Consider the following 13,055-nt stretch of genomic DNA (forward strand, 5'->3'; position numbering starts at 1 on the left):
GAGGAGGTGAGAAAGAGAGGGAAATATCAGTTGCCTCCCGTATGGGCTGACTGGGGATTGAACCTGCAACCCAGGTATGTGCCCTTGACCTGGAATCAAACCCGTGACCCTTCAGTACGTGGGCTGATACTCTAACGGCTGAGGAACACCAGCCAGAGCTACCCATATGTTCTTTGGAAATAATTATTTTATAACTTCCCTCACTAGCCAGTGGGATCATTTCAATCATTATGGGAAAATTACCCTGCCAGTGCCCTGGCCAGATGACTCAATTGGTTGGAGTTGTCTCATGCACCAAGAGATTGCGGTTCAATTCCCAGTCAGGGCACATGCCTAGGTTGTGGGTTTGATCCCCGGTTGGGGTGCATTCTAGAAGCAACCAATCAATGTTTTTTTTTCTCACATTGATGTTTTTTTTACTCTCTCTCCCTACCAAAAAAAAAATCAGTAAAAATATATTCTTGGGTGAGGATTAAAAAAAAAAAAGTACCTGCCAATGATTGCTTAATGCCATCACTACCCAAGGCATGATCTTGAGCAGGAATGTTGGACTCTTCAGATAAAACCAATCTGAGTTAAATTCTGTATTCTTCGGTCTGTTCTGAGTTTTCATAGAAGGGACACCTAAGTATACTGGTCAAGGTGTGAGAGGAAAAGCTGAGACTTAAGGATGTGAATTCCTTAAGCAAAGCCTGCAGTTGTCTATTGAAACTTCTTAGACTGGTGATGGAGGGAGACTGGTCTGTCAATGAAATCCCCAGCTAGGGCAGACACCAAGAGCCCCTTTGTATACATAGCTTTTTGTTTATATGTACTGCTACTGTTTAATTTTCCTGCTCCTGGTGTTTCTTCATTTTATTTTTCACCTCTCTCTTTACCCCTCTGTCTTCCTCCTCCCTACTGTTTTTGCTACTGACTCAGGGGAGCTGTGCAGCTGACCTATATCGACACCCACAGCTTGATGCAGACATTGAAGCTGTGAAGGAGATCTACAGTGAGAACTCTGTATCCGTCAGGTGGGATTCCACTTCAGAGATGGCAGTGAACAAGCCATTTCTTTCTGAGTACAGAGATACCTTCTACCATTCCCTCTCCCCTAGCCCTGGCTCAGTTCTCCTTCTACCTCAGTCTCTTCCCTTCTTTCTCCCTTAATGAGTCTCACCTGTGATTGTCTGTATCTCTATAGAGAATATGGAACTATCGATGACGTGGACATTGACCTCCACATCAACATCAGCTTCCTTGATGTAAGTGGTGCTAATACCTGCCAACAACATATCTAGCTGGACTTAATGGATTTTGTCATGTAGCCCAGGAGTCTTATTCCTGAATGCTATATTTGGAGCATGTATTTTCCATCCCTGTCTTTTTTTGAACATCAATACACAGACGTGTGTACTGTTATGTGCATGTGTGTGTGTTGCATAGGAAAAATTTCAGGTCTATTTCTCTCTGTTGCTAAACTGGAAACTGTTTCCCTTACTCTTCTGTTCTTTTTTATTTACTTATTTATTTTGGTGCTGTGACTCGGGTACGACCTTATTTTTTTAGGAGGAAGTTTCTACAGCCTGGAAGGTCCTCCGGACAGAACCTATTGTGTTGAGGCTACGATTTTCTCTTTCTCAGTACCTTGATGGACCAGGTAAAGGCAGTGACTTTGGGCAAGTATGAACTAATCCAAAGTCCTAAATTAAGAGAGATGAGAAATACTAGGAATCAGGCCCTTGGGCATAATCTGCAGGTCATAATCAGCATCCTCTCACTCATGTCTTCATTCCCTGTCAACTGGTAGTAAACTCTCCAATCCTTCTTGGTTAATGAAATTGTTTTCTTTGTTTCACAGGTATTATTTATTCTTCCCCTTCCCCTCAACTTCCTTACAGAAGTTGAGGATATTTGAAATTGGTCAGTCAGCTCCCAGACTATACCCTTCGCTGCAAATGTTTTCCTTCTCCACCATTATTGTTTATAGTATCGTTAGAATCTGAGGAAGCTAGTCCACTGAACTGGGGCTTTGGATTCCCAGGAGTATAGAGACATATACATACTAGGAGCTTTCTCTTCTCTTTACAGAACCATCAATTGAGGTTTTCCAGCCATCGAATAAGGAAGGGTTTGGGCTGGGTCTTCAGTTGAAAAAGTAAGAACTTTGATCTTTCTGGTTATAGACATAGGTGGATGGACAGGCAGATGGAATGTTTGTCCATCCTTGGATGGAATGTTTTCTTCCAACATGCCTTTCTGAGATATGCCCAAAAAAGACTAAAATAAATTTGGGGAGCCAAATTTATGGTTAGGCAGAGGAGCCTGTGGTTCTGGGGTATCTGGCCTTAAGACATCTTGAAGGTAAAAAGATAAGTTCATTAGTATTTAAGCAAAAGTACAACCCTGGAACTAGAGCCATCCTCTTCACATTTCCTCTTGTAGTTTTCTCAAAGTGGGGTCTAGGAGCTCAGACAGTTTTAATTTATTGAATGTGTTGAGCACCTTGCTAAGTATTTTGTATACAGAGAGAATTGAGCTACAGAGTCTACCCTCAGTGAATTCCAAAGAGAGTCCAGTGGAGATACATGTTCTAATACAAGTGAATACACAAGTTTTAGAAAGAACACAGAGGAAGGAGTGACTCAGTCTGGTGGCAGGAGGAGGACTATGAATGAATGAATAAAAGGGAGATGAATAATGATTTTCTAGGATAGATGAGAGTTGCCTATATAAACAGACTCTAAGAGTGAATAACATTGGCTAGGGCACAGTAACATGAAGCAGCATGTATGTAGGAAGCTTCAGGCAGTTAATATTGCTAGTGAAATGCAAGGGAAGAGTGGCAGGAACTGAAGCCAGAAAAGCAGGAAAGGGCCCAAATCAGAGAGGATCATGGGCTTTTATGTTGTCGGGAGTGGGAGTTTTATAGGGTTTTAGGCAGAGAAAGGACATAGTTGATTTAACTTTAACCCTTTTCGGGCCAACGTGGAGACTGACTTGACAAACCAGGCGCTAGGAGCAGGTCCAACATCGAGCTGAGGTCTAGTGAGACAGATAACTTCAACATTCAATCCCGTCAATTAATTTGGACCAGACTGTTTGAATTCCAAAAATAAAATTGGACCGCAAAGGGTTAAAAACACTATTCTGGTAGCACTGGACAAAATAGGTAGGAGGGGTTGAGACAAGAGATCAGAACTAGTTTATTAGGAGGCTTTTGTAGAAGTCCAGACATGAGATGATGAGGGCCTGAATCAAAGTGTGACTGCAGGTAAGAATAGAGATGAGAGATAGACTGGAGAGATTTATAAAGTATAGAATCAATAAGACTTGCTTTTTGGCTCTCTGAGCAGCATCATGTCAGTCAGCAAGAACAAGTACCTTATGAAGGCCGGCAAAAGGAGCAAAGAAAAAGTGGTTGATCCATTTTCTAAGAAGGATAGGTGTGATGTGAAAGCACCAGCTATGTTTAATATAAGAAATACTGGAAAAACACTAGTCACCAGAAGTCAAGGAACCAAAATTGCATCTGATGATCTTCAGGGTTGTGTTTTTGAAGCAAGCCTAGCTGATCTGCAGAATGATGAAATTGCATTTAGAAAATTCAAGCTGATAATTGAGGATGTTCAGGGCGCACCTGCTTGACTAATTTCCATGAATCTTAACTGTGACAAAATGTGCTCTGTGGTCAAAAAATAGCAGACCGTGATTGAAGCTCTTGTTGATGTCAAGACTACTGATGGCTATTTACTTTGTCTATTCTGTTTTGGTTTACTAAAAAAATGCAACAATCAGATTCAGAAGACCTCTTATGTTCAGCATCAACAGGTCCACCAAATCCAGAAGAAGATGATAATTGTGACCTGAGAGATGCAAATGGCTTGAGAGAAGTGGTCAATAAACTGATTCCAGATAGCACTGGAAAAAGACAAAGAAAAGGCTTGCCAATCTATTTATCTGCTCCATGATGTCTTTGCTAGTAAAGTCAAAATGCTGGAGAAGCCCAAGTTTGAATTGGGAAAACTCATGGAGCTTTCTGGTGAAGGTAGCAGTTCTGGAAAAGCTACTGGGGATGAGACAGGTGCTAAAATTGAACAAGCTGGATGGATATGAACCCCCAGTCCAAGAATCTGGTTAAAATTCAGACATTTAATGGTGACAAAAAATTCTATTTGTGATATATTTTTTTAATCAGTAAGATTTGAAGATTGATTTGAATATATTGTATGTGGTCATAAGCCAAGGAATAGTGGAAAGTTACTCCTCGGTTTCCATCCCAGATATCTGGGTAAATTGTAATACCACCAGTTTAAATAGGAATTTAAAAAGAGGAGCAGGTTTGTGGAATGAGGATAGATAATTAGTTCCATTTTAAACATGTTGTTTAAAGGTAACCTTGGGATATTTAAGTGGCTATGCTTAGTAGATACATATGTAGACTTAGTACTTACAGGAGAGATTAGGATTGAAGATATATATCAGTCTACGGGTGGAGATTACAACCAGTGTAGAATTGGAGATTGCTAGAGGAGAGCATGATGGAATGAAAAGATCAAGGGCAAAACACCTTTTAACATCCAGACAAAATACCCAAGAAATTATCAGGGTAAGCAGAAGAATAAGAGACCCTGAAGATAGGTCAGAGAAGTTGGAGAAGAATGGGAAGAGAATGGTGTCACAGAAGGCAAAGAGAAGAGTTTCTATAAGGAAGGCTAGGTGCCAGAGAGGATAAGAGAACTTAGAAGTTTCTGTTGGATTTAGCATCAAGATGGGAGCAGTTGTGGTGGAGTGGTGAAGGTAGGATATGTTGAAAAGTGAGTGGTTAGCAATAAAGTAGAAACAATAGTATAGATTGAGAAATTTGGATGAGGATAGGAGGAAAAGAGGGAGAGGTAGCTAGGTAGCTAGACTGAGGGGCAGAAACTTGAAACTTTTTGTAGACTGGGAAAGGAATTGCTAATAAAGGGGGATAATTGATGGATCAAGGTCCCTAAAGAGACAAAAAGGGGCTGAGAGCTGGAGCACAAACAGAGGCATTGATCCTTAATAATAGGATTACCTTGTCTCCAAAGAATGGAGGGATTGTGGTAAGGGTGAAAATAGAAATAGATTTGGTAGTTAGGTTGGAAAATTAAGAGAGCTGATATTTGGTGGCTTCTATTTTTCTCTAGAAGGAAGGGAGGTCATTTCTTGAAGGTGAAGTTAGTTGCTTAAAGAAGGTGATGAGCAGTGATTTTCAACCTTTTTCATCTCAATATACTAAAATTCTGCAGCACACCAAAAAATATATTTTCTACTGATAGGACAAAAAAAAGTATAATTTTGATTAATTCAAACCAGATGGCTATAGTTGTGTTGAGTGTTGTCATTTTAAATTTGACAATCTAAGGGAAAAGAGGTCAGTGCCCCTGACTAAATAGTCAGGTATTGCATGTTTTAAAAATTCTTGCGACATACCGGTGTTGAAAATCGGTTGAAAATCACTGACTTAGAGTAATACTAGAGAGACTGATCGAGGGCAAACAAAAGGATTGACAAGACTAGCTGAGGGCCCAGCTCAAATTGAAAATCATAAATTTGGGGATGTAATTTTTCACTTGACAATGTCAATACCTCTCATGTCCTTAGTTTTTTTCTTCACTATTCACAAGGCAGAGGGTGATACTTACTTCTCTACCACTATTTTTGTTTCACTCGCAGTACATAGTCATTCTTGGCAACAAATTCCAAGGTTCACAACTTTTGTATGCTTACCTTTGAGATCTCCCTCTAAAGGCAAAGCATCTCAGAATTTTTAAGATCTATTAGACTAGGTAATGGGAGTGGGCGTTTACCCCCTAGTTAGGTAAAGAGGTACTTTAGGACAATACATTTTTATGTGCTAAAGTCATATGGGGAGGGGATTCAGACACATTCTGCCACCACAACTACTTTTGCAGTCCCTGGGTCTGAATTTTAGATTAGTTGCCTTCCATAGTCCTATTTCTTGACCTATTCCCCTGCCTGAGCTTTCCTAAGCCCTTTTTCTTTAATTCCTTAGGATCCTTGGTATGTTCACATCCCAACAATGGAAACATCTCAGCAACGATTTCTTGAAGACCCAGCAGGAGAAGAGGCACAGTTGGTTCAAGGCAACTGGTACCATCAAGAAGTTCCGAGCTGGCCTCAGCATCTTCTCACCTATCCCCAAGTAAGTGCTTCCCTGGGAGCTAATCATCTCGAGTCACCTTGGTCTTGTCTAATCCCCCACCCCACCTTCTTGATTACCTAAATATATCTATTCTGTCCTCTCCTTGGGTCCTCTGAATTCTGTACCTTTAACTACTAAAAGTATCCACCTGTGCTCCTTGTCCTTCTACTCCTGATCCCAATTTTTATACCTCACTCTTTATGTAAATCACAGTACCTAACTGGTATGTATTTGGAAAAATATATGCTAATCTTTCCATATTTATTTTACCCTTGTCCTTATTCCCTATCCTAAGGAGGCAGAGTCAGAGAGCAGACACCAACTCCTTGTTCTTATGCAAGGGTACATTGATTTATCAGTTATCTAATAAATAAAGCATCACCCCCTCCTGTGCTTTCTGATCTTCCCAAAGGCAAATACAGGCCCAGATTTGCAGCTTCCCAGGTACTGTTGTTGACAGTCAGGACATTAGGCTCTTTGGGATGAAACTAATTCTTGCCTAGTACAATATTTAGCACTTAATCATATGTATATACCGGTAAATACACACACACACACACACACACACACAATGTGTAAGTGAAACAAGCATTCTCTCCAAGGGATCATTCCATACCTGTTAAGGGTGAAAATAGAAATAGATTACCAGAAAAACACATAGATAATGACATAAAAATCAATTCAGATGTATGATCTATTTAATTATTTTAACAGTTTTTAGATCCAATAGAACTTCCTTCATATGTCCATCTTTGACTTAGGTTACTTCACTTATCCTGTCCTAGGACCCACTGTCTCCAAACCTCTCCCATACTGAATCCCCAGTTTAATCACTTCTCCTTGCTCTCTCTCCAGGTCTCCCAGTTTCCCTATTATACAGGACTCCATGCTGAAAGGCAAACTTGCTGTACCAGAGCTTCGGGTTGGGCGCCTCATGAACCGTTCCATCTCCTGTACCATGAAGAACCCCAAAGTGGAAGTGTTTGGCTACTCTCCCAGCCCCCAGGCAGGTCTCCTGTGCCCCCAGCACTTGGGCTTCCCTCCCCCAGCACGGACCTCTCCTTTGGTACATGAGCTGGGATGGTTTTGACTTGGGTATCAGGAGGGTGGGAGTGGGATTGTGGGAGTATAGCTTCTTAAAATGAGGTGGAAGAATGGTTTCCAAGCATCATAAATCAAACCTGGGCATGTACCATGACTGGGTGGAATGGAACACATTTTTTAATAGCTGAAAACTTATTTTTATCTAAGCTATTGAGCAAGCTTCTCTGATAGCAGTCCATAAAGCAGAAAGTCTAGGGTTGGGTATCCCAATGAAATATCATTTTATGATTTTATTAGGTATGGTTAAGACTTGATAGCCGCTGTACAAACCTATTCCACGTACCTTGAAGAAGGTTAAGGATGGCTCAGCTCTTTTAAAAAAAAAAAAATTTTTTTTATTGATTTCAGAAGGAGAGGGATAGAGAGATAGAAATACCAATGATGAGAGAGAATCATTGATCAGCTGCTTCCTGCATGCCCCCTAGTGCAGATCGAGCCCACAACCTGGGCATGTGCCCTGACCAGGAATAGAACCAAGACCTCCTGGTTCATAGGTCAAAGCTTAACCACTGAGCCAGACCGGCTGGCTAGGCCAGCTCTTTTTAAGAACCTTTCGCAGAAATGTCTAAAGGTCTCTCCAGCTTTGGAATTACTTAAGCTGACTGGAGCTAGGGCTTAGCTACTTTAGGAGAATCCTAAGTGAGGGTGTGTGTGATGTCTATACAGGTGCCAGTTTTATAGGAGGCTCATGGGGTCTGTCTTTTTACTCTTACCAGGTCAGTGGTCACTGCAAGAACATCCCTACTCTGGAATATGGATTTCTTGTCCAGGTAAATCAAGTCCAAAGTTTCATTTCAAAGCCTTTTCCCTGTTGTCTGATCCATCTGATCCCCTAACATCTCCTAGTTCCTCGGTCCATTAAATATTTCCTGAGTTACTCCCAGAACTATACTAAGTATTATGTGGATAAGAGAAAAGAAGACATAGTTCCATCCTCAAGAAGCTTAGCGCATTACTGGAAAGACTGTTTACAGACCACTTATGATCAAGTGCCAAATGGTACACTGTAGATTTTAAATACCTAGGTCTGGAGATGAGAAAGTAATTGACACTAATTTCCTTAAGATCCCTAACATTCTTGCTCAAGTAGTCTTCAATTTTCCTTATAGTCCTCTTTCACTGCTCAGCCTTTACTGTTCATTTTTTCTTTTTTAAATCTTTTTATTCCTGGACATGCTTTCACTTTTGTATCCCTGTTACCTTTGTTCGTGTCATTTCTTCTGCTGGATTTCCTCTCTATTTCTGCAGTCAAGGCTCAGTGTCATCTTTTCCATAAAATCTTCTCCATCACTCCAGTTATATTAATTAATTCGTTGAAAGTGATGTCTCTTCTTACTGAGCTCTCATGATGCTTTTTATTTTTTATGGCACCTATATGTCACACACCATATGCTACCTTGAATTGTAATATGTATACACACCATATCTCCCCTATTGGAGTATAGGTTCTGAGAAGACAATTCTGTCTAATAATAGACAAACATGGTAATTGACTGTACCTTCACTACACCTCCCATGGGCTAATCAGCGTGATATGCAAATTAACCACCAACAAAGATGGTGGTTAATTTGCATACATAGGCTCCAGGTAGTGGAGCGAAGCCTGATGGCCCGGGGCTGGTGGAGCAGCGAGGCCTCACGTCCCCCGTGGCCGGCAGAGCAGTGAGGCCTCACGGCCCCGGGGCCGGCGGAGCAGCTAAGCTTGACGTTTCCGGGGCTGGCTCCGGCCAGAACTCAGCCATAGCGAAGGCCTGGGCCTGGGTGCCAGAGGCAAACCAGTGCCAGCAGCCAGGGGAAAGGAAGGCCTATTGCACGAATCTCTTCGTGCAACAGGCCTCTAGTCTTTTATATTATTGCATAATCAAGGAGACTTTCACTTGACCTGGGTACATAATAGGCATTCAATAAATTTGAGTGAAAAGCCCTTGCATGTCCCTTTACCAGCCCCAAAGTATTTGAAATGTGAATAACTTTATTTATACACGAAATGTACCTGGTTGAAAAGCCATATTAAGACAGAATGCTTTAAAAAATACTTTAGAATATTGCTGCAGGAGCTCTGGATCCATTCTCCCTTGCCAGCGCAGAGTTGTATCTGTGGTGTGACCAGTGGATAGGCTGATTATTCTAGGTAGTTGAAATGGCTTCTCAGGACCCCCTGCCATCAGATAACCTGTAATTACTACAACTAATGTTAATAGTTTGATTAATAGTTTTAAAAATACTTTCATAGAAATCATCTCATTACTCTTAATACCTCTATGAGGTGAGTAATGTTCCACTTTAGAAACCAAGTCCTACATTAACTGACTTGCCTGAAGTTATATGTGGTATTAAGTAGTGAGGAGGGAAATCTTAACCCAGGTCTCCTTCCAGGGTGGTCTTTTTTTTTTTTTCTTTTTTTTTTTACTTTTAATATATAGTCTTAGCTCTGGAGTTAGGCCATTAGTTTAACTACATGCAGCGCCCAGGAAAAGATTCTTTGCTAGGTACAGGGCTGGGAGGAAGGAGAGTAGCTGGAAAAGAAGTTCAAAATAGTTCCCATATCTGTGCCTGTGCTTCCAAAAGATTTAATAGAATCTCTTCTCTCCCCAGATCATGAAGTATGCAGAGCAGAGAATTCCAACATTGAATGAGTACTGTGTGGTGTGTGATGAGCAGCATGTCTTCCAGAATGGGTCCATGCTCAAGGTATAAACCCTTGCTCTGTGACCCTCTTCCTTGGACCCTTAGTCAAGGCCCTTTTCCTCCTCATCTCTCCTTTATTCCTTTCTTCCTGGTTCTATGGTAAAGGTGGAATTCTGTCCTTACTCCCTGAGATTCTAGAAATAATTGTTTTACTCAAAAAATAAATGTCAGCAGTCCTACTAGGAAAGATGAGGCAATGTGAATATTTTTGAAGATATAATCTCCACCCAACATTTAAAAGTAGTTATCAGATATTGACCAAGATAATTGGATATGATACTGTCCTTAAGGACTCCAAATCTAGGTGATTAGACAGACACTTCACTATCAGTGTATAGAAGAGATATGAGCAGTGTTGTGAAGCTCGAAGAGAGAGCATCTAACTACCTAGGGAGGTTACAGAAGGCTTTGTATAAGAGACAGCATTAATTCTCAAACTTATCAGTAAGTTTGACACAGTGGGCCCCAAACTCCTGCCTCATTATAGAGTTGTCTGAAGTCAGGATTATCCCTTCCTCCCTACATTACCTTTTTACTGCATCTCCCCTACCACCACTGTGTGTTTTAATATGTCCATTTAGCCAGCCGTCTGTACTCGTGAACTGTGTGTTTTCTCCTTCTACACACTGGGAGTCATGTCTGGAGCTGCAGAGGAGGTGGCCACTGGAGCAGAGGTATCTCTCATCATTGATGTTTTTATCTCTCTTTCCCTCTCTCTTCCTCTCTGAAATCAATTAAAAAAAAAAAGGCTGGGGAACCTATCAATTTCATTCCTTGGAACTTAACCTCTGGAAATGCTTTCATTTGTAAGGATATTCATGATAGTATTATTTGTAATAGTAAAAAAAAAAAAAAAAAATGGATACAACTCCCATCTATAGAGCATCCAGTTAAATTATGGTATGTCCTTACAGTGGAAATACTATTCAGCTATTATTTATGGATAGAAAATTATAACCTGCAACCTTGGTGTATTGAGTCAACACTCTAAGCAACTGAGCTATTCTGCCAGGGCTTTTTAATCACTTTCTAACTCATTGTTACTTGAAATTTTATGAGTTTATATTATCTAATGAAAAACCATAAACATACTTGCTTTTAAAAAGAAGAGCAGAGAAAAATGCTGAAACTCCAAAAGGTGAGTATTCTGGATACTACGTGTATTCTAGAACTGAGAAATCATTTGGCTTCTACTGACCCCCTTCTCTCCTTTCCCCTAAGGTGGTGGATCTGCTGGTGGCCATGTGTAGGGCAGCTTTGGAGTCCCCTAGAAAAAGCATCATCTTTGAGCCTTATCCCTCTGTGGTGGACCCCACTGATCCCAAGACTTTGGCCTTTAACCCTAAGGTATAGTTGTCAGGGCTAAGGAACAGAAACAGTAGAAAATAGTGGGAGACTATGATATGTCATTCTAGTTACACAGCTTCTTGGAGTAAGAATTAGAATAAATGAAAGACTTGTTTCTTGGGAACTCTTGAGCCCTAAGTTTTAGCTGTTTTAGTAAATAAATAACTGACTTAGTCAGAAGAAGGAGAGAAGAATTCATATTAATTATGGCATGAAAGGGAAGAATAAAGACCTTGGAGCCAAACAGACCTGGATTCCACTTGAGACTCTGTTGTTCCCTAGCTGAGTAGTGTTAGACAAGTCAATTAACCTTAATGAACCTCAATTTCCTTATCTGTAAAATGGGATAATATCTACCTTTTGGATTGTTATAAAAATGAGGGATAATATGTAAAGTATTGCATTGGATAGAGTTCTCCAGAGAATCATAACCAATAGGAGATTTATTATAAAGAATTGGCTCATATAATTATGAAGGCTCAGAAGTCCCAGGATTAGCAGTCAGCAGACTAGAGACTCAGGAGAGCCAGTTATTTAAGTTCCAATGCAAAAGCTAGCAGTCTCCAGATCCAAGTCCAAAAACAGGAAAAGACCAGTGTCCCAGCTTCAAGAAGTCAGGCAGGAGGAGCCTCCTACTTGGCTTTTTTGTTCTATTCAGACCTTATACTGATTGCATGTGGCCCACACAAATTAGGGAGGGCAATATGCTTTACTGATTCAAGGGTTAATCTCATCTAGAAACCCTCTCACAGACACTCCCCGAAATAATGTTTGACCAAATGTTTGGGCATTCCATTGTCCAGTGAAATTAACACTATTAACAATTGACATCGCCGAACCGGTTTGGCTCAGTGGATAGAGCGTCGGCCTGCGGACTCAGGGGTCCCAGGTTCGATTCCGGTCAAGGGCATGTACCTTGGTTGCGGGCACATCCCCAGTGGGGAGTGTGCAGGAGGCAGCTGATCGATGTTTCTCTCTCATCGAGGTTTCTAACTCTCTATCCCTCTCCCTTTCTCTCTGTAAAGAATCAATAAAATATATTTAAAAACAAAACACAATTGACATAATTAATCATCACAGTACCTGACTATTATTCATTGTTATATGTCACACACTATACCAGGTTCTTTACATATGTTATTTCAGAACATCTAGATTAGGGTAGTGGGGATTTTTATCTTCATTTAGTCACAGGATTACTGGGCTTCTAAGAGGTTAAGTAACTTACCCTATTACTCTCAATTGGTAGAGAGAACTAGCATGTGATACCAGAACTATCTGACATTACATCTGTTTTCTTTCCATGACGTACTACCCTTTCCCTAGGGCCTAAACTTTTTTTGTATATCTGCGTCTACTTTTTTTCATATCTTGACTCTCCATTTTTCTTCATCTGATTTTTCTCTTCCCATTGATTCCCCACAGAAGAAGAATTATGAACGACTTCAGAAAGCTCTGGATAGTGTGATGTCCATCCGGGAGATGACCCAGGTACTCTACCCTTTTCCTGTCCCCTGCCCTCTGCCTGTGCCACAAGTGTTGTATTCTGCTTGGAATTCATGGAAGTGGAGTGAAGACTTAGAGATGCTACTCAGATTCCTCACTGTTTACTTTAGTCTTCCCTCCTGTTCTGTTTTGTTTTATTAACTCTATTACTACTCTTCTTTCTTACTCTTAATGTCTCCCTCAACCTTTGCTTTTGTTACTAATTCCTTAACAGGTGGTTCATATTTAATGTTTA

General features: G+C 40.7%; 2 protein-coding genes across 9 annotated transcripts in view; both read left to right on the forward strand.

The window, feature by feature from the left end:
- Nucleotides 1-13,055, forward strand: part of PARP6 (poly(ADP-ribose) polymerase family member 6) — a 43,868-nt gene that overhangs the window by 9,212 nt on the left and 21,601 nt on the right. For 5 of the 8 annotated variants that reach the window (XR_011473381.1, XM_070430934.1, XM_070430945.1 and 2 more), the window contains 11 exons: nt 922-1,016; nt 1,187-1,247; nt 1,552-1,642; nt 2,074-2,140; nt 6,026-6,175; nt 7,031-7,241; nt 7,996-8,049; nt 9,875-9,970; nt 10,549-10,641; nt 11,189-11,314; nt 12,740-12,805. Coding sequence is in view for 7 of the 8 variants with exons in the window: in XM_070430934.1 (XP_070287035.1) it covers nt 922-1,016; nt 1,187-1,247; nt 1,552-1,642; nt 2,074-2,140; nt 6,026-6,175; nt 7,031-7,241; nt 7,996-8,049; nt 9,875-9,970; nt 10,549-10,641; nt 11,189-11,314; nt 12,740-12,805 (1,110 nt within the window). In the remaining variant the exon portion in view is untranslated. Of the gene's footprint in view, nt 1-921; nt 1,017-1,186; nt 1,248-1,551; nt 1,643-2,073; nt 2,141-6,025; nt 6,176-7,030; nt 7,242-7,995; nt 8,050-9,874; nt 9,971-10,548; nt 10,642-11,188; nt 11,315-12,739; nt 12,806-13,055 lie in introns of those variants that run through there. The other 3 variants (XM_070430963.1, XM_070430969.1, XM_070430975.1) reach the window with 2 other exon arrangements.
- Nucleotides 2,154-6,010, forward strand: LOC139020909 (small ribosomal subunit protein eS1-like). Its single transcript, XM_070430983.1, has one exon. The coding sequence runs from the start codon at nt 3,343-3,345 to the stop codon at nt 3,628-3,630; it is 288 nt and encodes a 95-aa protein (XP_070287084.1). The 5' UTR covers nt 2,154-3,342; the 3' UTR covers nt 3,631-6,010.

The sequence above is a fragment of the Myotis yumanensis genome, unplaced genomic scaffold (assembly GCF_028538775.1).
Source record: "Myotis yumanensis isolate MYYU_CA2020_CCGP unplaced genomic scaffold, mMyoYum1.0.hap1 SCAF_1, whole genome shotgun sequence".
Taxonomy (NCBI): domain Eukaryota; kingdom Metazoa; phylum Chordata; class Mammalia; order Chiroptera; family Vespertilionidae; genus Myotis; species Myotis yumanensis.